We start from the raw sequence: 27,366 nt of genomic DNA on the forward strand, positions 1-27,366 counted from the left end.
TGATAACACTGAATTAAAGATAAATTTATATTTTATTTAAAAATACTTCATGAATGATAAATGAATTCAATTCATATACACATCGGCGTTAAGTTGTCTTGTCTATGAAAGATGTTTGATGATCCCGGTGTAGAAAGACATAGTCTGCGCGTTTGGCGATAAAAATCTTATTTGAAACTAAAGCGTAACAGACGAGCCAAACTAATAGTTCAAAGGTAAGTATGGCAAATATATGGAAATTATATTTTATACTTGAGCGTAACAGGCGTTACATGCTATTTCAAATTTCAGCGTGACATATAGACATGGCAGGTGTAAAAATAGTGCAGCATGACAGATACAGTAATATGCTTTAAAATTAAGAGCCAGCTCGACCGACAATTTATACATTTAACATACGTTCATTTAATCTGCGCGTTTAACAAAGAAGAGTTTAGTTCATACTAAACCTAATACATATGAAAAAAAATGCATGGCAGAACAAAAAATACCATATCAAACTTAAGTCAGATCGATAGAAATAATATTAGTAAAATGTGACAGACTGGTAGACAGACAAAACCTTTCATAACGTATTTGGACATATTGTTTATTAGATATGTTCACTAACTATCATGCTTAGTGGTCAAAATGCTACTTCAAACTGATATAAGACGGACTGACCGATTGATATATTATTGCCCATAACAATCCCTTAATAAGGTGAGAAAATAATTTTGGAAAACATTTTCTCCTTGATTGATATTATATATATGTACATTTTTTTTTTGCCTAACCAGTAGACGCTTCAGAATCCGGAGGAGAACAAGAAGAAGAAGAAGGTATATAAAAATTCCTATTTCTATATTTTATCACTGTTTTATCAACGATTTATGTTTAATTTATTCAGCACCAACACGAACGAAAAAGGCAGTCGGAGAAAAATACTGCATACAACTTGAAAACGGAACGGTTCATTGACGACCACAAGTTAGAATCTATTATTTATTTCAGACATAATACTGCACAAACACGCGTGCACATATAAATATATAATATATACGTATGTGTGCACATGTATCTATACGTGTATAAGTATATGTACGTGCGTAAATGTATATAAAAATCTATATGTGTGTATATATATATGGATGCATGAGTATGTGTATACGGTAAGGCATATATATGTGTGTACATATATGTGCGTTTATATATGTGGATATGTATAAATATGTATGTGTCTTTATATATACTTGTGTATACGTACGAGTGTAAATAGGTATATATATTGGTACATATGTGTATGTGGATATATATATATATATATATATATATGAATATGTATGCATATGTCTATATATATGTGTGTATATATATATATATGTGTGTGTGTGTGTGTGTGTGTGTGTTTATTTATTTAATATCCCCTGTATGTATATAGAGAAGTTTTTAAGAATGATTGGTTATATATGAAAGCATAAAAACGATGTTGTTTATGTAATTATTATTTGGAATTTGATATTTAGAGCAGTCCTACGAATTTATATATATATATATATATATATATATATATATATATATATATATATATATATATATATATATATACACACACGATAAAAACAATATAGTTATTATTATTATTTTCAGATAGCTATTTCGTCCCGAGAAAACTATAAATTATAATAACATAAAAAAAAAATTATGCATCCTGATATAATATATTTCGTATGCATATTTGGTATTTACTTTAAAAGTGCTCAATGCATGAGTAGAGATTATCTACTACAGTAGTAGTATTAAAATATATCATTGTAAATAAATTGCATAGAAACTTTCATATTTAATCCACGCGATTAATCATCAGGCTAATAATGTTCCGGAAACAGAACCAAATATATTCGGTTATGAGTATTATAAATATTTTTTATCTTAATACAATAAAATAATTTTTCATTCTATTAGCAAATTATTTAGTTTGGTTGATAGAGCACCAACAGGCCAACTAGTTTGCTGTGGAATTCGAATTTCGCTATGTTTTACGAAACAGCTCTCTGTGAATAACAGTACATATATATATATATATATATATATATATACATATATATATATATATAGGGTGTGTGTGTATGGCAAATATCTTAAAATAAGCATTGCTTTTTCGCTATTGAAAACAGTCGTTGCTTCTTTTTTATCTTCAAACATGTGTTATTACTTATTGAAAATGAAATGATTTTGTTAAATGCATGTAAATATGTATATCTTTCTTTATATGTTCAATGTTGGCTTTGTTTACATATGTATGCCTTTTTGTTGTGCGAGAAGAATACTTTTCTATGCAATATTTGTTTATATTTCTCTGCTCGCCTGTCCGATCACTTTGGCTGTCATTCGCTCTTGACTGGTCGTAAATCAAGACCAAAAACTGAAACAATAGCTTCGCTTCATTTCTTAACTTATTGGCTTTTCCTTATTTAACAATACTGTTTATGTTATCACTTTTCTTCTTTCATATTTACTATTCGTTACCGTTTTACCGTTTTTTATTGTTTGCATGTGCAGCACAGGAGGTAATCGGTTACTCCCTTTTTCTTTTTTCCACCAATCATTTCAAAAAACTAATGTCAGTTTCTGCCGTTTCTGAGACAAGTCTGCATGTAATCACCCTCTCACCCCTACTCGTTCTTTTATCTCTTTTCTACATTTGTATTTTTCCCGCGAAACCTTCTAATGCTTATTCAACGAAAAAACATCATTTGTTTTCCCATTTGCACTTTTCCTCTTTATCTATATATTTTAGAACTATAAATCTCACAATTTATATATATATATATATATATATATATATATATATATATATGTAATTATATATATATGAAATATATGTATATATATGGTTATATATACTAGTTGCGGTGGCAGGCTTTGCCCGGTCATATAATACGCTTTCATATTATATTTTAATTTGTCCAGATTTCGAGTCGAGATTTCAAAAGTAAAAACAGTGTTTGGGTGTCATTAACCAGAATCGAATCAGAAAGAAAAAGTGTAGCATTCAAAGCTGATGACATTACATCTGCACCAACGTAACATGCATATGCACTTATTTAAAATAAACTTCAATTAATATACAAAATGTATCACAATTTTTTTTCCAATTTGGACCCCTTAAAAAGTATTTTAACCGGCAAAAAAAAAACAAAAAACAAAAAACAAAAAAAAACAGAAAAGGACGGTCCATTAAACATCCATTTATTTGAAATCCCTCTGCGACTGTTTGCTTTGGAATAGATAGAGTTTGAAAATATGGAGGCAGACAGTCAGCCAGCCAGCCAGCCAGGCAGATGTAGGAGTTTTATAAATTAGATAAAATAAAAGATTCTATCCTTTAAATATTGATATATTCACCAGCTGTCTAAGAACTATAGAGTCAATATTTTAGAACAAATTCATCATAGAATATTTACTGATCAGTAAATCTGCATTTAATCTTAATCTATGCAAATTAACCATTTAAGGAATTCTGAAAAAATATAAAGAAAACGATATTGGTTTAAATTTGAGTAAAAATGCATTTAAAATATCTATACATGCTTCAGGATCATCGAGATTTTCCAAACCGGACTGTGTGATCAGATGAGATCAGTTTCATGTATAATTTTATAAGTAATCGACATGATAACGTTTACTTGTCTAAAATGAACAACCAGTCAGATTTTTAAAATAGAATTTGATTTCTTTCTCGTAAACTTTTACGCAATAATTTCTTTACGTAATTAAACCAGTCTTTTCTTTGATGGAAACTTATCTGGTGTTGATTGCCAGACATTACAGAGTATATTCAGATAAATTACATATATTTAAACAAGCCATGCATGTGACAAGATGCATAGAAATTTGTGTAAATACAAGCTATTGAATGGCGTCAAGCTAGCATTAAATACCTTCTCAGAAATTCAGATATAATTGATATTCGACATTTTTTTCTGAGTTAAATTGACAAAATGCGGGATATGAGAATCCCCATTAACAAGTACGTCACGATATGGGGCATAATGCACTTTCCTAATAAACTTGTTCTCGCAAATTTGTCTATCTGTTACATCACTTAATTGTTTGTGACTCACAATACTTTGAACTCTTGTGATAACATTAATTCATGCGTTTCCTGTTTTATTTTATATATGAAATTAAGTTGGTTGGATCCTGAAAATTAGACAGCAATAACATCCAGCCAACATCAATTCTGAAGACTAGCACATAACTGATGCAAATTATCATATGTGCTCGATCCTAATAACAGTAATATTCCAATTGTTTTAATTTATTACATATTGTCTGACACGATATTTTTAGTAACATGTGTTTACAGAGAGGCGCTGTTCATTTTAATTAGATAAGCAACAGAAGCGGATATCAAATAAGATCGCTCCATTTACCACAAAAACGAAAATTTACAAATAGATGGCGACATAGAAACGCGTCTGAACGCAATTAATTAATCTACTCGGTGTAATTGTTACTTGTGGATCATTTTGTATTGTGTACATATCATCTATCTATCATATATGACTATATTTCTATATTATTATATGCATATCTAGCGATCTAGCTATATGTACATGTATATATATGCAGATTTTCCTTTTTCTTTCATTCACTCTCAATATATGTGTATATATATATGTATATATATATATGAATGAAAATAATATGTGCATATATATAATATCTATACTATAAATCGTATATATAATATAGTTATATATATATATACTGTATATATTATAGATTGTATATAAATAATATTAAAATATATATAAGATATACATATCATTCAAACAAGGTAGTATTTGAATATATGGTTAAGTGGTAGCTTTAGTCATTTAGAACTGCTTTAAAGCTTCACCTCTCACTTATTTTTTGACCAAATTTCAATAAAATTATTACAGTTTATAGATCATCTCTCAGCTATGTTGTGAAAAAAAAATTGCAATTTTCGTTCAGTAAATATAAAGTTATGATGTTTTCTGCTGTTCAGCATCGTAAAAAAATATAAGAAGTTGAGCGACATTTTTTATGACTAATTTCCATAGCAACCACGTCGCTACGACGACTACTGTTGATATTAATTCACTAATGAAATCATGAAAGCATATAATTGAGGGGAATTTTATTGAAAGCAGACAGGTGCCGTACATTGTTATTACATATGTGTTTAATGGGTCAAAAACTACTGAAATTAAACAAAGAACAAGTTAATTTATTGGAAACCTGGAAAAATCATAGATTATAATAGCAAAATGCGAGCATGAAAAGTAATATGGCGAAGCTTAAACATGGAAAAGTAAAAATTATAATAAATTCATAACTTAAAATATTGCCGCATTAATTTTTTTTTAATTCCATCTATAACATTATATATTCAATTCTTAATGCTGCAATATTTTAAGTTATAAATTTATTATATTTTTTACAAGAATATCTTATCCTTTTCTTTTACAGTTTTAACAACAAGTCCTTTACTTTTCCATGTTTAAGCTTAACCATATTACTTTTCATGCTTGGATTTTTCTAGTGTAATATATATATATATATATATATATATATATATATATATATATATATATATATTCGTTTATCACTGAATCCATCACAACATTTTCTGTTCTGGTTACGCTCTATTTTATGAATATTTTTATCATTATAACTACTTATAAAAATAAAGTAAAATAAAAAAGAACTGGTTTTCTCAAAATACTATTTGGTGATTAAATTAAATTTCAAAGTCAATGTGACAAATCGAAAGAATGTGTTGTTATTCCAAGGTGTAGCGCGATATACAACTATAAGAAGAAAACTAAAAAAAAGATGAACTTGCATCAAAAGTATTTCTATTTATAGGAGTTAATTATTGTGCTAAAAAGGACAGAGAGACATTTCCGAATAAATATTTAATTGTATAAGATTTATAAATTTAAAATAACAATTTGTTTTAATTCCGCTGTAATATAACTATTTTTCTTATTACAACTGTAAATGTTGATATTCTGTAAGAGTAACAAACTTAGATTTGGATAATATGTGGAGTACACAAGCAATTTGAAAGAGCCTAACTAATGAACAGAATAGAAACGCACCCAGGTAAACCTTCGTTAAAATTAGTTTCATTTTACTTTTTTGAGTTGAAAATTCTCTTCAAAATATTATGACATCATAAACTAAATTGAAACAGTAGGTCATATCAACGTCTATCATTATACAAAATCAGTCCCTTCAACATACCCACCTGATAATCATCCGATAATTACCCACCTGAGGATGTCACACACAAACTGAAAACTAGTGACTACTAGTAATCCCATCTGGGGATGGTGACCTAGTTATCTCACCTGAAGATTAGACAATACAGCTTATCTCATCTGAAGATCTGTGACTACCAGTAATCAAACTTGAAAATTCGTCAGCGTAGAATTACCACACCTGAGGACTCGTTACATAAAAAGGTCCATTTGAAGGTCCACGACTCCTATAAACTCAACGTAATGTGTCGTGACTCATAGTAACTCTTCTCCGCTGAAAATTCTGCCACTCAAGTAATCTCATCCGCCATTTCTAGTAATCACATTTGAAGATCTGGTATCACTCGTAATATCACTTAATGCTCCGTCCCTTGTAATAATACCCCAGTATATTTGTCACTCTCTCTCCTTATTTTTATTTGTTCTAATTTGCCGGCATTTGTAATTTCAACATAAGGACATCTTTTACTAAGTTACAGTTTGTTACATTCATCCTCTCCCACTTATTGTTTAACCACTCCTTTTATTTTATACATTGTCTATATGACCCCCCTCTCTCTCTGGTTATTAACGGCCAGAAATAATAAGGAAAAGAAAAATACAGGAATTAGATATGTTCCTTATAAGCCTAAGTGAATATCGCCACAAATGCAGTAGTATTAAACTCGCAGCTAGAAAGAGTAAAGAGAAAAAAATATCGAATAAAAAATAACGAAAGATGTATAGTGAACAGAAATGTATTAATCTTGTTTTTTTTATATTTATTCTTTAATTGAACTGGATTTACAAACTCACATTTTTCTTGTCCAAACAAGCAAACATGTTGGCAATGCTGCAATAGTTAAATTTTAACCCAACTTTACTTAAACACTTTTTCAATATTCTTTGATTATAATTTAAATTATGTCATTTATTGTTAATCAATGTTGAAAAATCAATTATGTTAATCAATGTTGAAAATGTATAAAACATATATTTATCCTCTGTGAACCATCTTCGACTGGATTTAATAAAAAAAGTCGCGTTAAATCCATCGATTTGAGATTTCTGTTGTTAATTGACGTATATGTACTTATACATGAGTCAATTCGTAACGTATATATATATATATATATATATATATATATATATATATATATATATGTATGTATATATATATGTATATATATATATGACAGTTTATGGATTTTCCAATGAAATCAAAGTGAAATAAATTTAAAAAAAAAAACAATAGTAATTGTAACCCAACGGATCACGCATTTTTACTATGTGTTATATTGAAAAATTATATATATATATGTGTTATATCCAAAAATTGTTCAGCATTATGAACTCCTAACTTAGTTTTACTTGCAATGCATTTAATCGGTTGGTATTTTGTATGTACTTAATTTCAAAGTGCTGCAAAGCATAATAATCATTTGTGAATTCATCGCCAAAATCTTTATTTGTTATCATATCACTTGTCATTCTTTGCCAAACCTAATCTATAGAAGATATGGTTTGATTCAGAATCCATCATATCGGTTTCTTTGTGTGGTTTCGAATTAACCCCTCGCAATTAATTATTAATGTTGCCTCATTTTGCTTAATTTATTTGTGGTCTATATTCATCCCTTTTGTTCGTGATCAATTTTCGATTCCAAGAATGTACAAAGTCCGCTCATCCAACGAACTAACATAATTACATAAGTTAACAATCAGTCATGTCAGTTACGTGATCGGACAGCAAGCGATTAAAAATATACTGATCTCTAAGTTCAAACCTATGTTTCATCGGTAAAGTTTAATTACTTCAGAACCGCAATCATTTCGGGACCGAAAATACGACAGTGGTTTCTACAGTCACAGGAGACGTCCTTATTACCGGGATATGTACGGTGAGTCAAGCATAGTCACCCATTTATTTGCGTGTTTTCTATTTCGTCAAATACATAAACAAACTTAGTTTCTCGCTTTTCCGTGTCATTAAACACACTGCGTATACATCGGTGATGTTCCTATTTACTATTTTACAACGAGGTCAGAGTTGGACACAAGATCGATCAATAATGTGGAAAACAACACCAAATTAACCACTCTACGTTTATATTGGTGATTTTCTAGTGATGTTAACCCTTTCCGCCATCAAAAAAATCATTAACACTTAATACTGTTATTGATTTCTGGAGAAACTGAAAACAAATATAACGTTTAAAATTCCAGGAAACAAATAGTTTCTACGATATGATAAATTTACAGTTCCAAATAATTGGGGATCACTTTTTATATTAATTTAATGTATAATGAGCACACACTATATGGCCAGCTTTTTGATGGTGGTGGGAGGGCGTTTAGTTTTGTAGAGGGGGAGGTTATTTTGTTATTGTGACGTGTTAGACTTACTGAAAACTAGCATGCGCGTGCAACAATGACAACCGGTCGTTTCAAGCACACCTGAAACCCCCTATAAAATAAGTTCATATTCCTCCCAACAAAAAATATTTTTGTTGTTGTTGTTGTTGTTGTTAGGAACGAAAATAGAGCGATCAAAAATGAAGATACTGACAGAAATGCATAGATTAAAATTAAAAAAAAATAACAAGCAAAAATCGCGAATTTTCTGTTTATTTATTAAAGGTGGGGTGTTTATTTGGTAAGTGTTACCTGGTATATACGGCATAATCGCGTTGGTACACTGGTTCTCGTCAGATCACCGAAGTTAAGCAACGTTGAGCTTGGTTAATACCAGATGGGTGATCATTTGGGAATTCTAGGCGCTGTATGTGCTCTCCACTTATCTCGGCATTTGCTTCCAGTCGTCTTGTACATACACTTCACTTGCCATTAGTATTTAACAATGTCGACTCAGGAGAAGTGTGGTTGAAGATTGCGCACCTCCTGCCACAAAAATACCACACACAGGCACCCCTTCGTAGGTATCCATATTAAAGACTGTAGGAGCCCTAGTATTACTATTGTTACCTGGTAGACTAACACAAAATCAATATGCGCGTGCAACAATGACAACCGTTCCTTTCAAGCGTACTCGAAAACCCCGACAAAACAAGTTCAGACTCCCACCTACAAAAATAATTGACTTTTTCTGTTGTTATTAAGGAAAGAAAAGGCACAGAATAAAATAATTTTCAAAAAGAACAAAAAAGAAATCAAGAAAACTCGAATCCAACAAACCAAAAACAATCAAATTATTTAGTCGTAATTATTATCCCAAAAGCGGTGATTTAATTTGAAAAAAAAACTCGTTTCATTTCCGTTATCGTTCAAAAATATAATCAAATTCGATTAATGTGACTGGGCACTACTTGTTTTTCGAATGGATTAAAAGCATTAAGATACATTACAACGCAAAACTTATCCAGAAGAGTAAGTTATCTTGACTTTGACACTTTTTTTTGTTTTTTTTTGGGTTGTTGGCTTTTCTAATCAGAACTCCCGAAAACGCTGAATTGTTATTTTAATTCTGTTGACTGCACTAATTTTCTTTATTACAAAATATTTTTCTACTTTACTTTTAGGATTATTTAAACAGCAAGTATTACCTTAAAAAGTGGTGAAAAGTGAAGATACAGAATAAAATAATAAACTCTAAGTATTGAAGTAATAAAAACAACATATACACACACACACATACACACAAAAACACGAAGAAGTTCCATTTCATTTCCTTAGAGTAGGATTTCATGTTTTCGTTTTTAAATTAACTTTCGCTTCTTAATACAACTTTGAAACGAACTATTTTTAGTCAAGGAGATGGGTAAGGACTCGGTCAACATTACCTCTAAGATTTATCATCACAAAGAAAAAATACAAAAACATTAAACACTTAAATATTTTTTCACGAAGACGTCAAAACATAATCAAACTTACAGTTTAAGGTGTGACTAAATTGAAAAGGTAAGTTGCGTTTTCCTTTAATTATGAAAAAAAGAATACTTAAAACAAGAATCAATTAACAAAATACGAAAGTGTATTTTTATTATTACATTACGACGACACCTACCGCGACGATCAGGCCAAAACATAATAAAACTTACAGTTTAACGCGTGGCTAAATTAAAAACGTGAGCTCCCGATAAGTTGTGTTTTCTTAAATTTTTTTCCTATTTACTTGCCTCGCCACGAACGCAGAGTAATGCACAAGATCGGAGTTTAATGTTTAGTGTTTCAAGCTCCCCAAAAAGGGGCACTCTGGATAGGACCAAATATTTTAATTGTCTCACTCTAGAAGGATTTTTCCTCCACTCATCGAGGTCAGAAAGGTGAAGTAACGTATCAAAACACATGCTACACTGTGATTTCGGCCTCAGCAACATATTTCTTTTCTTAAATTTCCGTAATTTTTTTCTGGACAAATCATATTATCAAAAACGCTAATATTTCGAAGATATCATTTTAATATATAATTATATATAAAATGTATCCGTACATCGCCACGGTACATTCATTTTGCGCACGGACGCCGGTGCCTACAATTATAATGAGCAGGCAGTGAGTCCAGCTGACAACCGTACTTAAATTGTATGTGTGTGTGTTTTTTTTTTAGTTTTTTTTTTACAGGTTAGGTGGGGGGAATACTTCCACCTGGTAGCGCCGGTACAGTCCTAAATAATAATAACTCAACCCTAATAAGGCACTTAAAACAGTAACTAATCACGTTTATGGCTCAGCGTTCTAACCAATCAAAAGAAATACTCAGATTTTAACGTTTTTATGTCCAGTCTTTACAGTTGTAGCTAATCATATTGAGTATGAGGTGACAATAAATAGAAATTTCTAGTATTACTAATACGTAAAATAAAAAAAAATGTTATGTTTTGTTTCGTATTTAAAACTGGGATTAATGACATGTTTTCTTAAATTCTTTTTTTTTATTTCAACATCTTTGCGAGGTGGTCACCACTTATCAAGGCCCGGAAGCCACTCGAGGATAAGGGTTATTGCGTGTACAGTATGTTAATGTTGAGATTTTATAAAATATCTTACTTAGAGAGGAGATTCATCAGGAATTTGTTTATGTTGGACTTGAAGACATCCAAGTTGTAGTCGGGTGGGAAACAGGCTGACGGAACAGAGTTCCCCAGGCGTGCACTTCTAAGAAAGAAGCTGTGTTCATGGAATCTATGTTTTGGTTTTGGCACAGATAAAGAATGGGGAAAATTTTTGACAATGTTTTCAGCTAGACGGGTGTTTTTCGTGAAAGATCGGCGAGAGGGACCAGGGATTGGAGCTCCGACGAGCACCTGTCATGGAAGTAACGATAAAACAAAGACAGACTCGCAACTTCTCTCCTTTGGGAGAGAGGTTGCAGGGAAGAGAAAAGGGCATTCCCACTAAGCCACGAAGCCTGTTTTGTACTCTGCCAAGGCAGGATAGATTGTTTTTAACAGCTCCTGCCCACATGTGGCAAGAGTATTCCATCCTTTGACGTAATTGGCTTTTATATTAATAGAGAATTGTATCAGCAGTGTGATATCTTATGGAGCGGTAGAAGGATCCTACCATTTTTCCAGCGACCTTGGCAATAGACTTGATGAACGTGTTCCATTTCAGATCAGGAGTAAAGGTCAATCCCAGAAGCTTATCAAAGCATGGAGCTTCCCCTAATCGAGAGCCATCCATTTCAATTGATGCCAGAAGGGGATCAGAGCGTTGATGATGTAAAAATAGAAGCTTAGTTTTAGATGCATTAAAAGTAACCAGCCACCTCTTTACACGCGCTCTAGATCAGAGGAGAAAGAATCAGAGATAATTTTGTCGTTTACGGCCTTTGATGTATTGCCATAGATGGTCGTGTCATCAGCATAGATGTCAACAAATGATTTAAGTATGTGTTTTGGGAGATCATTAATGCAGACCAGGAAGAGAGTTTGGCCCAGGATGGATCTCTGAGGGACTCCAGCATTAATACTGCAGGCTTCTTATTTCGGCCTATCAACCACTACTCTTATGAGCCTATCAGAGAGAAATGATTTAATGATCGAGAAAACATTTCCAGTTATACTGTAGCTGGAAATCTTGTGAAGTAGGCTCTTATGCCATACTTTATCGAAGGCCTTTGATATGTCAAGAGCAATTGCCCTAGAGAGGAACCTTTGTCAAGAGATTCACTCATTCTATTATCGGTTTTATCTCATCCTATGAGATATAACCGTTAGCACATCTGCTGTAGATATTGCAGAACGGAAACCATATTGCATGTCAATAAGAAGGTTATTTCTGCTGAGGGGGTTAACTATTTCTCTATTTAATATGGATTCCAGCAACTTACTCATGGCACACAGGGGACTTATTGATCTGTACTGAGAGGGAAACGACTTATCACATTAATTCTTAAATACAGGGCATACTGATAAGGTTTTCCAGGGTGTTGGAAAGCACTTCTCTTTAAGGCAACGCTTAAACAGTTTTGTATGTATGGGGCAACTTCTGGTTGAAGCTTTTTCAGTACTATAATTGGAATGCCATCAGGGCCAGTTGCTTTACTGGAATCAAGGTTCTTGATTAGCTTGGCGACCTCACGCACATATATTTGTATGTTGCATAGCGTGTTGTATGTTATAGGAGGAAATACTGAGAGTTGATGGTCTTCGTCGCATAGGGTAGAATTAGCTGCAAAGTTCTTGGCAAATAGTTTGGCCTAGTCTGATACTGACGAGGTGACCTCAGGTCCATTGATGATGGTTGAGATAGAACGCACGCTTCTGTTCAGGATCCTGTTTGCTATTTGCCAAAACTGGTGGGAACCAAGCCGCTGCTCAGCTACTTTGGATTTAACGGACTGAGAATATAACTCTCTTGTATTTTTTATTACTCTGAAAGCAGCTCTAGTCACAATGAATCTATTATGTCGGTAGCTATGGAAAAAGTGATTTCTGTGCGCGATGGCAGCAGCACATCAATGGCTGGCTGGTAGGTTTTTGTTGGAATTTTTTTGGATGGTATGAATCGGTCTATGCCTACAATTAACCATTCGGTCAGGCCTGATACTATAGAGGGCACATCCTTCTTAAACATGGAATGTAAGGGTAGATCAGATATAAATGCACGGAAGCTATCCCAGTCAGTCGTAGAGTATCGACATACAGTACGGTGGAGAGGTACATCTGAAGACTTATTACATTTCCTTTTTATCTTAACAGATACAACCGACGAGTGGTCGCAAGATCCCAGAGGGTACAGAACGGAACATGAACATAGCTCAGGGGAAGTTGTGAGAAAAAGGTTTAGAAGGCTAGCGTACTGACCGGAAGTATCGTGCACACAGGTGGATTCGTGAACAATCTGGGTGAGGTCATAGGAAATGGCGAAATCATGACAGAACCTCCCCTCATCATCTGTCTTGTTCGAATGGGTTAGCCATTCCACATTGTGGACATTGAAGTTACCACAAATGTGGATGTTAGTCGAAGGATGTGCAGACAGGATGTGGTCAGTTTTCTCAGATATGTTTTTAAAGATAGTAACTCCGCTGTTGTGGGGCCGATAGAGGGTAAATATAAATGCAGTGGTGTAAGCAAGCGCAACCCGGAAGCACATATAAGGTAAATTCTGGAGATATCCATACCACACGGAAAGCCATCTTTAATGTAGGCACATATTCCATGTCCCTGGCGAACTTGGGGGCCAGATCTAGATGTTTAGATTATCCGTTAATTATGAATTCGTCTAGGGAAGTGGTCGGCTATATTCCAGTTTCACTTAGAAAGAATATGTCCGATTTCGTCTCCTGTAATTGTGTTTCAACCTCTGGAAGGTTGGAACGTAGACCCCTTATGTTGGAGAAGGAGACATGGTAGTGGGGGATCTACGTTGGAAAATGGGGTTCTAGGGTTATTTGTGATATTTTTTCTGGATATATTTCATGTTGAGGATTTGGGATTTGTGAAACAGGTCAACAGACTTAGTTAGAGCAGGACAGAGAGGGACAGCAGGAGAGAAAAAGAGAGGTTTTTTGTAGCACATGATAAGGTAAAGCCGTAACAATTACCCACTAGTATGGCATCGAGAGTCCCCACCAGAAACTACTGCATGGTCCAGAATCCATTCATCAGATGACAATACAGCAGCCCCAGTACTTTGCACATGCTGATAGGACAGCCTCCTTAGAGGTTAATCCAAGGTTCAGGTCCCTGACTATCAGGCGGATAACGTCAGCCCAGATGAAACGTGTACCTCCAGCATCCTTACTAGTGACATGGCCACAAGGATAGACATTGAAACAGATTTCCGGCATCTCAGGCTACTGTTCACGAAGCACTGCCGTCCTGGGAAGCAGCTTTTCCTTTGCCCTTTTATCAGAAAAATCACTCATGCGAAATGAGGACTGAGGGACAAATAAGGAGAAGTGAGAGTACCGAGAGCTTCCGATAACGCATCCACAATGCGTTGTCAACTCCCCATTGAAAAAAGGGGGAAGTTAAAGGACGTATTTATATTTACTTAGTATACGTCCGTAGCTCTAATTCGAAATTAAAGATATTTGAATATAAATTCCCCTGCCATGTTTACAAATGAAATGAAAATAGAATACATTACTGTAATTTTCGTTTAAGGTATTAAACGTTTTCTTATCCAGGAGACACCTTCAAAGAATCTTAATAAGGATATTTAGCGCCAAAATAAAAATTTAAAATACCGCTGTGGAGTTATTTCGTGTTGCCATATTCATTAAATATTTCTTATCCAAAAGACACCCCTAGAGGGTTTGAAGGCTTTTTGTTCATTGGCTTGCTTTCGAGTTTCTGACCTTATTCAGACTGGATGGGAAAGGGTCGCGGTGGAGGGATGATTTCGTTTATATTTATGCAGAAAAAGTTAAGTAATAAATCCTAAAACAATTTTTTTTCTTCAAGAGGTCGAGTTGTTAAGACTTTATTGAAGGCGTTTGAATATACTCACTTCATGTTGTCAATTTTAATTAAACAAATCTAACCTTGCGGTAATCATTAAAGATACAATTATTCGCATTTCAGACTGGAAACCACATAAAAACCTTGATTCCTACTGAACAGAAAAATTCGTGTGTGCTACAAAAACAAATACTATATCAATTTTATATTGTTCTTTTAATGTTGAGTTGACTTAAATGAAAGAAAGTATGGAACCATTGTTAAGTGTTTCTTTGTGTATCGCATGTCTAACCGTGAATTTTCCAATCTTTACCAGGACGGAACCAACACCAGTTACGTCCACTTCAAATGGACGCCAACAGCATAAACGATAGCGATGAATCAGGTAGGACGTCTACCAGGCACCATTCTCTTCATTTCTTTTGTTGTAGGCAACCAGTATCCTTGTGACAAAGGCCATCGTAATGTTAAAATACGTCTCCATGAGATCTAGATGTACATAAAAATATTGCAATTAAAACTGCTGTAACTACATACGTAGATGCAAATGTATAGTTCTAAACTGATAAATATTATTCGATACAAATCAGACACGGGAAAAGATAACACTAATCAATTCAGGCATAATAAGGAGAATATTGATACTAATCAGACATAAGAAAGAACACTAACACACGGCAAATACAAGAGGGCAAACGTGCGATAAATATAGCACAAGTAATATATAATGGCGTATAATATATATATATATATATATATATTTATATTTATATATATATATGCATTATAGATATTTGGCATATTTTCATTGATATTGAAATTAATTTTGTTGGTCGATAGATTTTTGTTTTGATATACAAAGCTTCCAATATATGTATTCTAATATATGTACCTTTTGTTAATTTTTGTTTTGATATAGAAAGCTTCAAATATATGAACCTCTTGTTTATTCTGTATTCTTATATAGTAGTGGATCTACGAGGAATCTTCTGAATTAGAAGCGAGAGCAAGAGGGTTAGGTTGTAAAATGTTGGGCCATAGCGCTGGTGTAGGCGGTAGGTTCATAGTTTCATATACGAAAACGGAAACTAAAACTTTATTAATAATATAACGGATGTTTTCAGATCAAACTACTAATAAATATATAAGAGTACACATTCCTCACTTGTTAGCCACCCTTGTATGATATATCTAAATAAATTCGAAAGTATTAGGAATCAAAATGTGTATGGAGGTTATATCAGCCAACTTCAACTATAAAACCCGAAATAGATATGAAGATAAATTCTGGCAGATACACGTTTACGGACATATGAATACAAGAAGTGCAATCGTTTTTCTTCCAGTGTGAATTTCCCTATGAAAACAAAATAAGATATACGTCTTAACTAAAAAGTGTATTTTCATATTCCAACTGATAATCGTTTGAAAGACACGCCTGCACGTACATATCTATTAATTTGTGGATACATATTCAAAGACAGAACCCAATGATCTACTATTATAATAAAAAATACTCACAAGTTCCCAACCCAGATCAGCGAAGATATTATATAAATTCTGGATTCACATAACCGTGTAGTAGTTATCAGCTTCTTATACTAAGTCACTTAATATCGAAAGTTTACAAGTTTCCTGTTTAGATATAATTGGCTTTCATATTCTACATTTGCAAGAGGCCGATATGTCCAACGCAGTCATTTTCATACTATATCGACGCATCCGGGTGGGCGAACACTGATTAGTTTTACTCAACGCTCAAATGCATTTGAATATTTGAATAAACAGATCTATTCTGCTCTTGTACATTTTACTATCTAGAAATTTAGTTATTACTTTTTTACTGGTTCGCGATGTATACAATATTTCATGTGTCTACATAAAATATTTGTATGTATACGTGAGGTAGCAAATTCTAAAAATATCTATGCAATTTAAGCTTTGCAGAATTTTCCGCCTTTCATCCTCGTGAGCATCCGTCAAGCTATTGCAATAGCCTGACGAATACTCATGACTGGGGCTGTGACAACAGCATATTCTCTTCATTGTTTTGACTCTTGAATATATATCCGTTAATACCTTATATGTTTTATATAGACTGATGTCTTTCTCGGTTGATTGAATGTGTCTTACTGTGTCGGATATATACTTGAGAGTCAAAAGAATGAAAAGAATATTCTGTTGTCACAGCCCTGCTCAAGACGATGAAGCACGGAAAAACCTGTGTAGCTTAATCGCCGAATATATTTTCAAAACTTACTATATATATATATATAAATATATATATATATATATATATATATATAGTAAGTTTTGAAAATATATATATATGTATATACAGACGGCAAAAAGAAAGTCCGCAAGTGTAATTTTTTCAAAAACTGCAAATTTAAGCTAAATTAAATGTAACTGTTTAAACAAATTATACCTCATTTGATTGACCTTTTATTCTTCTATATTTTTTCTTATTCATATTTGACTTTTAATTGAAATATTCTAGTGTTTATGTAAATTAAAAAAAAATAACTTCAATTTGAGAATGCGAAAAGAAAGTCCGCACAATGGGAAATTGTTATTTAAATGTAACTTTAGGACATTAATGCAACACAAATACAACAAGAACACAATGAACTAGTTAATATTTAGCAGCATAGGCCTTCTGCAATTTGACAGCCTGTAATTTTGGGGGAATTTCATAACTTAGACTGCAATACTCCGGGAAAAGGGCATCCCTCTTTACTTTAATTTTGTCCAAAGTTCTTTGGAATTTGAAATTGTATCATTGCGTAGCTGTTGCTTGATGTAATGTCATATGTTTTTGATAGGATTGAGGTCTGGAGATTGTGCAAGCCAATCCAACCACGGAATATCATGTTCCTCCAGGAACCTCTTGACATTGCCAGCTATGTAAATGGGAGCATTATCCTGCATGGAGATGAGATTATCATCCAAATTCCGACCAAACATACTTAGTCAACATATTAATGCACTTGGTCGAATTAATTCGACATTGCAAGCGAAGTATAGACCTTGGACCATTAGTACTAATAATACCCCACACCAAAGCTGAACCTCCACCACCTTACAGCGTTGAAACTGAGCACCTAGGATTTAATTTTTCGTCTTTCATCTGTCTAGATAAAAAGCACTTTTGACCAATATGAAGAGTCATGATCTTCATTGCATCTGACGAAGTCCAGACGGCGCATTTGGTTCTTTACAGAAATCATTGGCTTCCGTCTTGCAACATATCGTCGGAAGTTAAATTCATTTAATCTATTCTTGACAGTAGAAAGAGAGCATTTTTTAGCAAGATTGCACTGTTGTTGGATTTGGGGGGGGGTCGTTTCAAATCTGTTTCTTAGGCTATGGATCTTGTTAGAATTGTTTACTGTAGAAGTAACTCTAATACGACTAGATTAAGGGGCATCACGAACACTGCACAGTCTTTCGTGCCATTTTCCCATCACATTTCAATCTCCGGCCGATTTCTCGATTGGATAAACTAAAACGGTGGAGATTAATGAGCTCCTGACAATCACTAAGAGAAAGTCGTGTCATATGTTACGTTGTATAATCTGGAATAACAATTACGATTAGAGATACTTTGTTGCTTGTTGATAAATATTTTAATCTAATTTAAGGGCTATAATTTAAGCGAATTTGTTGCTCCGGACTTTCTTTTTGCCGCCTCAATTTGAAGTTATTTTTCTAAATTCTCGTGAACACTAGAATATTTCAATTAAAAGTCAAATATGAACAGGTTAAATTATAGAGTAATAAAAGGCGAATCAAATGGGGTATATGTTATTTCAATAGTAAATTACACGTGCAGACTTTCTTTTTGCCGGCACAGTATATATATATATATATATATATATATATATATATATACCGTGCCAGAATTATATGCAAATCGATATTTTTGTTCTAATTCCGATAGTTTCCTATGGAAATCTATGAAACTTCGTACGTTATACGGCTACACTAACGCATGCGCAGATCTAAAATTTTAAGCTGATTTGCGCAATAGCGAGCAAACGGCAGCCATTTAGGTGACTTGCAGTTTTTTCAGCCTGCCAACTTTATATGAAGATGGGATGTAAATCCTAAAATTGTTCAAAGGCTCCATAATAATATTTCCACCTTAGAAAATGACAAAGAATTACACCGTGATCATCGTACAATTAAAAAATATTGTACTAACCTCCAACTTTGCAACGGACGTTCTGAGAAAGGGAAAATTCGTAAGAAATCATATCTGTCACGTCAAACAATAAGCAAGATCAAGAGAGAAGTTCGCCGTAACCCACTTGAAACTAGCAAACAAGTTTTTAGAAAAGCTGGCGTTCCTGATGCTCCCAAATCAACTCGGTGCCGTATCTTGAGGACGATTGCAAAATTTGGAAAGCCAAAGGTCCGCCCTCAATTGAAGAATATCCATAAGAAAAAGAGGCTGGAGTGGGCAAAAAGTCACATGAAGGTGAATTTTAAAACATTTTTTGTTCTCCGATGAGTGTCGATATTAATGCATTACTAATTACTGCACAATGGAATAAATCGTCTATTGAGTCAATATATTCCATTATTATATTATATTATTATATATATATAGCAATTATTATATTATATATATATATATATATATATATATATATATATATATATATATATATATATATATAGCAATTTTTCTCTTGTGCGTGTTTCGTTGAACAGCGGGAATAATTCCTGTTTGTTTTTCTTGCAATACATTTTTCCCCCTATGGCGGTCCAATGTCCGAACTTTCTGTTCGAGTGTAAAAAAAATATTACCATCGTTGCGATTGTTTCCGACTTTCATGTGTCGTCTCCGGCGAGTGATGAATTAAAAATAGCGCTTGCTGAATTTATTTGTTTTTACACTCGAAAAGAACCTACGAACATTGGCCCGCCAAAAGGAAAAAATAGTTTTCAATAAAAACAACAGAAATTATCCCTGCTTTTTAAGGAAGCAGGCATATATATATATATATATATATATATATATATATATATATATATATATATATATATATATATATATATATATAAAAAAAGATCATGGCTGACTAAGACAAGAAATTGTTTTTGCCGCCTGATGAAGTCTATATAAACTAAAACAGTAGATTTCTTGTTGCGACTAATGGTGCTTTTGTTATCGAAATTAGATTAAATAATTTTTTGTCATTTTATTGAGTACTATCAACAACCTCGTGAAATTAAATCGTTTTTATTTGTGGATATTTTTAACTTTGAACAATATATATATATATATATATATATATATATATATATATATATATATATGAGGTAGTGTGTACCAACACTTATCATTAAATTTAGTTCATTCGGTTTATAATTCTATATTTTTTTATAATATTCATCATAAGTAAACTAATTTATTTTGTTGATCTTGATCTTCGTATGGTGTTTGTCCTTGGGGATTATTACTTCTTAAATTGTTTTCCTCTAATACATTAATCATCATACATATTGATCTTCTTGTAATTATTTACGTAGAGAGTCACTACAACGACAGCAGGGATTAATTTCATATATAAAAACACAATTTATTTGGTAATGTCGCTAAATAAGATTAGCGGGTAATATGAGAAAAATAAAGAATCCAAAATGTTTCATATCTTAAACTTTATTGCATGAGGAGTCATTTCGAGTAAAAATGTAATTTATTTTACCCATAGCGAAATGTAGGATTTAATTTATTTTACACATAGAGAAATGCACGATTAAAATGTGTAATTTTGATCATTTTTATCGCGTAGGAATCCAAGATGGGTGCCTTCAGCAAGGCCATAAGCACGAAGCAACTTTAACCTTTCGATCGAAAATCAAATTAGAGTGTAAGAAAAAAAAACATGACTAATAATTTAAACAACTTTTACACAATTTTTATTCTGCTTTTTTTTTTCAGAATTTAGAATGACAAATGATTCAAACAATTTTTAGAGAACCTTTTTTCTGGAAAGAATTGAGACAATGATGAATAGTCGGAACATCGCAATTTACACTGTCTGTTTTTTTTTCACATTTTCACCCCAAACAAGGCACATTGCCACTTTGGTGTAGGAAGCTACTATCAGGAACATAGGCATCAGGGTACTGTATAGGGAGTTAGACAGCTAGATGTCGGTTCACGTTGCACTTGAATTTCTGCATGTCAGTACAGTTGGGGAAGCAGGGACACGGCAGCGAATTCCAAAGTCTAGCGGTCCTGGGGAAGAAACTACTTGGGTAGAAGGCCTTCTTACATCTAGGGATCTCTACTCTGAAGGGGTGGGATTTAACTGCTTGTCGGGTTTGTCGGGGGTATATATGTCGAAGGGGCACAAGTGCTTGCAGTTTATCAGAGCATTCACCGTTAAAGTACTTGTAGAACAGGCAGAGGGATGCAACATTTCGCTGAAGTTTGGATGACAGTTCAGGACCTATCAGATTGGCGACTCTCTTTTGAACCTTGTCTAGGAGCGAGAAACTAGGGGCAGATGCACCAGCCCAAATATGACAACAATACTCCATACATGGGTGAATGGTGGCCTTATAGAGGTATAGGATACTTTCGGGCGTTAGTATCTTTCTAGTACGGTAGAGAGAACCTACCTTCTTCACAGCGGTCCTGGCCATACTCTCAATGTAATTGTTCCAACTCATGTTTCCTGAGAGCGTTAGGCCGAGGAGTTTAAAGGATGTACTTTCAGATAAAGAGTCATTGGCCATTGCTATTGGTGGTAGAGAAGGTTTCTTGTAATTATTGAAGGAAACGAGTTTAGTCTTGGCAGCATTGAATGTGACCAACCATTTGCGTGCTTTTGTGTGTTTGTGTGGGTGTGCGTATGTCCGCTAAAAGCTTGTGACACTCGCAACCAACACTGAAAAAATTGGTATCATTTGAAAGTTCAATCTCTCGGTCGACAAATATAAAAAAAATGGAAAATTATTAATTCTTTAATCGTCAATGGGGCCGTTTTTCACAAGCATGGGTCACTTTTTTCGTCGACAGTTTTGCAAAGTCATCATCCGCTTTGCAATGACGAACCTTATTTCAAACGCTGCCGACGTTGTTTGTCGCTGTGAGTACGGGAGCTAAGCAGTTGGCTATTCTCACCTTCTTTTCCTACTTCGCGTTACAGGTTCGAGCCTGCCTACTAATTACGCTCGCGCGGGTACTCGCTGCTATTTCCAATTTTTTAGAGGGATATTTAGGTTTTAAACAAAAATTCTAGGGTTCCGTTGCTCATTACGCTTACCATAAAACCTCTTCACACCTGAACAACGCCGGGTAACCCCGCTAGTCTATTATATAAATCTCAACTGTCCGTTTGTGTGTTTGTGTAGTTGTGCGTATGTCCGCCAAAAACTTTCGACACACGCGTCGAACCGAGTCGAGATCGGATCCATCTGAAAAAGCGGTGTCTCGGTCGAATAATATTAGAAAAAACGTTAAATTATTTCGTATAGAAATAAACGTTTAAACCAAGAGAGGATCTTAAAAATCGGGCCTTTTAAAACTGCTTATGTGCAGGCAAACATTATTTTTGGAATTCGTTTAAATAACAGAATTTCCAATGTTATTTCCCTCTCAGCTTCATGGGGCAGTGGATTAGGGGTTGCGCCGTAAGCTATAGTTTTTACGTTCGCGTACACGTAAATAACAATTTCATTTTTTTATCACATGATTTAAAAGAAAGTTTTAACTTTATATCAGAGTTAAAAGGGTTTTATTTACCATAATATTTTCTTATTTCTTATTTCGAGTGTTACGTAATGTGCTTCTCTTTTAACTAATCATGTTTATTTAGGTTATTTCGCTTAAAACGCATTCTACCTTTTTATAACTGATCTTTTTTTAAACAGGGCTGTTTGTAAACAATTTCCTTATTTCGATTTTTATCAGAAGTTTTAAAAGAAACTTTTAACATTTGGGTGAGGTAATGTGATATTTTTATTTATATTTCATTTTAAACAGTTTTTTCGCTTAAATCAATTTAACTTTGTAAACTGAATTATTTTCACTTTGTTTTATGCTGCTTTTTTCTGCCCGATTACATTTTCCTGTTTTTATCCGTTCTTGTCTTTTCGAGTGAGCAGCTGTATCCAAACACAACTTCTATCTCCATCTGGGCAGCGCCGGATATTCCAGCTAGTGTCGAATAAATGAAAAATAAAACATGAAATTTAAAAAATGTAACTAAAAAATACAAGATATTTCAAAGTTGTTTTGTCATTCTAAATTATGAAAAGCAAATTTTAATCTATATATATAAAAGCGAAAATGTGTGTATGTATGTATGTATGTATGTATGTATGTGTGTTTGTGTGTCCGCTAAAAACCTTCGACAGACAGTACAACAATTCACAAAGTTAGTATCATATTGAAGCCCCATCCTTCGCCCGAAAAATATCGAAAAATTGGCCAAAAACGTTCATTTTCTCACCCCGCAATCGACAATTTTCGACAGGGCGAGTCAACAAAAACGGTCCTCTCGTGACAACGACCGGTTCTACGCATGCGTCAGATGACGTCGTGACCTGATTTACTTTAAATAGTTGAAGAACTGACTAAATTTCATGTACGTTGTATTAGCTCAGTTGGTTAGCGCTTTGGTTCATTATCTAAACGTTTTGGGTTCGAATCGTGGTGTTAGATGTCTTCTTTTTTTTCGATTTTTTTTTTATTTAAATATTGAACCAGTGTTATTTAAACCATTTTTCACGTAACGTTCGTTTTTCTGTTGTTTTATTTTACTTCGCTTATCCACCCTCGACCACACACCCAAAAACACCCGGGTGCTCACCGATTTTTTAAATTTTAATATCGAAACAGGCGTATTTAAGCTATTTTTCACGTGTTTTTTTATTTATTTTTAACGTTCGTTTTTCTGTTTTCTTTTTTGTTTTTGTTTTTCAGATTTTTACATTTCGTTTGCCTTACGTTAGTTTTTTTTCGATGTTTTGATTACCCCCTCCCCCGCTTAAGTTTTAACGTTCGTGTTTATGTTTTCTTTTTTTACTTCGTTTATAACAAACAAACCTGGTCATTGGCCTCATTAGAAACAACTGCTGAATAGCTATTGCTTACGTCGTCGTCGTCGTAACGCTCGCACAAAATCTTAACTCTACGACTTCCGGGCACCTGTCAATTTTGTTTTTACTTAAATAAATTCAAACATCTTTCAGTAATACATTCTGGGTGGCCGAACGGTTCATGTTTCTTTCACATTTTTTTCACATTTTATTTTCCAACTTCGCCTCAGGGCTTCGGGTTCGATCCTCCCAACTTACCAAAACTTTTTACCCCCTCCCCCAGTTTCTTTTTTATTTAAGAGCACACACACATCGAAACACTCGGGAAACGCCGGGTACCCCCGCTAGTTTAATATAAAAATTGTTAAAATGTTTTTTCAATCATTTTTCATGTTTTTTCTTGCATTTATTCTACTTAAGTAAGAGTAAAAGGTGTTTAAATTATCATGTTCCGACTAGACAGCATTTTCCTAATTTCTTTCTGGTACACTCTATCTTGATTTTTTATCGCAAGGTCAAGTTTGCTTCGTGCTTACGGCCTTGCTGAGGGTATCCATCTTGAATTCTACACGATTAAAATGTTTACACATTTTAATCGTGTATTTCTAGTTTACATGGGTAAAATAAATACATTTTTTACTCGAAATGACCTCTCATGTAACATAGTTTAAGAAAAGAAATATTTTGAGTGCCTTACTTTTCTTTTATCACGTGTCTAGCGACATTACCGTTTATTTTTAATATACAGCAATCGTTCATCCTTATCCTTTTCCACATTAAATAGGCTGGTAATGACACAGATGTTCATCTGTCACGAACGTGGTTGCAATTCATTCAACGACAGATAAGTTTTGATTTGTTTATATTGATATGATGTCTGATTCATGAACTACTAGAACAATCTGAATAACACGTCATCACTGCAAACTAAACCCATACCTAAAAATAATACTGTAAATAAACTCATATTTTACTAATTTTATTTTGTGAATTCATTTTTAAAAATTTATTTAAATTTACGTGTTTCAATTTTATCGCATGTCGCCCTGAAATTTCACACATGAAGAAGAAACCGAACTGAAACAAGTGGTACCCTCTAAATATCCTCCAAGAGAAGCGAATTCAGGTAGGAAAATATATAAATCAAAATTTTCTGAGCTGAAAGTAAGCTCTATCTCCACACAGTTTTAAAGTACGACATTGTGTTTATGATTTCATGCAATTCACTTGATGCCCAACCTACTAGAACTTACAAATATATATCAACGTTATTTATGCTATACTTTTGTAGGTATTTTTAAATCAATAATCCAATGTCTACTTAAAACACGTCACAAAATACATATGAATATAGAAATTTAATTTATCTCATATTACATCAGACATAGCCCTTTAAGTCGCATTTCTGAATTCATTCAGTCTTTTCTTTTTAAATTATTTTTGTTTAAACTATTTAATCTTTATTAATAATAGCTTCCAAATACCCATTATTCTATTAGAATTATATACAATTACGTGTGTTTTTATATTTTTTCAATATTTTATGCATATACATCATAATAGGAGTAGATTATAAAACAAATGTGTTCCATATTTAAAAATCAAATTAATGAACTCACCTGAAACGAATAATGTTTAAAGAGTATTTGCAGATTCGTTGTCACACTTCCTGGCACTTGATTGTAAAGGGATTTGCGATCAATATTCAACAAATACAGTCGAACTTTCCTTCCATAAAACAAATGCTATTCGCATACAACCTACGTTTGCATCATTACTTTTTCTACGAAGGTGGTGGGCAAGGATAATAAAACTACTATGTAGCTAATTGTCTGTGTTCAAGAGAGAAAAACTAATCAAACAAGATAGACGTATATGCGAACTCCCTCACCTCTCTCACTTCTCAGCGTGTGTTTTTATTCCTACCACGTTCATTATTTATTCCGATTGTTCACAGGTCTACACCCACCTACTTTGAATGTTCCACGAAGCGATTACCAAGGCAGTACATATAGCGACATTTCAGGTAAGCCAAACACTGGCGAAACATCTTCAACTGAAAAGATAATTCCATGATTTTTAATATCCTCTTCTCCTAAAATTATCCGTGTCAATGACAATGAAAGTCATGAGTTCGTGAAATTTACTTTTCTTTCTCAATATCAAGCTCCTTATAATTTTGACATTTATTTTAATACAATGGACGTGCTATTGAAAAATCCCAAGAGATAAAATTTAGTTTTCGTATGGTAATCCCGTAAAATAAGACACTCCGGTAAAATAATATAGTTCCGTAAAATAGATTATTTAGAAAAAAGTGAAGTCGGTGTTTACTTTCGAGTTGACTTCTAATGCCGTTGTAGAATAAAATAATTATAAACTGGCTACGAGGAAATAAAGTAGAGTTTTCGTGTGTTTGTAAATGAGTGATATAAATTATTCCATCTTTTGTTTAATCTATGAAAGCTTATTAATGAAACCTAACTAAATCGTATTGAATAATATGGGAGGGATGCACATACATATGTACATAGTATAACCATGTATATACATTTGTTTATATTATACTAAAGATAATCAACGCTTGTTTCGTAAGAGTATTTATCAATGATAGTTAAAATATACTCGAAAATATTACTCAGCTTGGGGAGTTAGTTTATTTCAAATATTTTTATTTATTGTTCTAATTAGCTGAAATTTGCAATAGTTCCATTAGGTGGCCCATCTTTTAATACGTTTTTATTTATCGTTCTCATTCTCTCTAATCATATGTTTTTTTAACTATCGATCTTATTTTAGTTACTCTCGTATCAATTAATCTCTCCCTCTCGCCCTTTTTCTCTTTCTTCCTCTTTAAGAGTTAAGAGTACAAGATGATTAAGAAAATAATACGACAATGAGAACAATAAAAACAACAGTACTTACAACACCAGCAGCAAAAAATAACAAGCATAATAATAACACAACAACCATAATAACAAAAACTATAGAAAACAAAAATATTAATATTGCCGAAGCAACGAATTTTTCTCGAAAATCTAGATTAAAATAAAATCAAGCTAATAGCTTGCCTTATACAGCTGCTATTGTTTTCATAATAGATAGAAAAAAACGAAAGAATGATTAATGCCGGACCAACAAGACAAATGAGTAAATGAGACTTTAAATAT

The 27,366-nt window shown here is 33.2% G+C and overlaps 1 protein-coding gene and 1 pseudogene across 28 annotated transcripts in view; both read left to right on the top strand.

The window, feature by feature from the left end:
- The window catches only part of LOC145254883 (uncharacterized), a 751,603-nt gene that overhangs the window by 677,688 nt on the left and 46,549 nt on the right, over positions 1-27,366 (top strand). For 14 of the 28 annotated variants that reach the window (XM_080113769.1, XM_080113778.1, XM_080113779.1 and 11 more), the window contains 5 exons: positions 780-821; positions 8,081-8,161; positions 15,450-15,518; positions 25,263-25,322; positions 26,154-26,222. In XM_080113769.1, coding sequence (XP_079969895.1) covers positions 780-821; positions 8,081-8,161; positions 15,450-15,518; positions 25,263-25,322; positions 26,154-26,222 — 321 coding nt within the window. The remainder of the gene's footprint in view (positions 1-779; positions 822-8,080; positions 8,162-15,449; positions 15,519-25,262; positions 25,323-26,153; positions 26,223-27,366) is intronic. The other 14 variants (XM_080113790.1, XM_080113794.1, XM_080113793.1 and 11 more) reach the window with 8 other exon arrangements.
- On the top strand, positions 8,933-9,049 carry LOC145255095 (5S ribosomal RNA; annotated as a pseudogene).

The sequence above is a fragment of the Euprymna scolopes genome, chromosome 30 (genome assembly GCF_053919585.1).
Source record: "Euprymna scolopes isolate OS-2025 chromosome 30, ASM5391958v1, whole genome shotgun sequence".
In the NCBI taxonomy this organism is placed as follows: Eukaryota; Metazoa; Mollusca; class Cephalopoda; order Sepiida; family Sepiolidae; genus Euprymna; species Euprymna scolopes.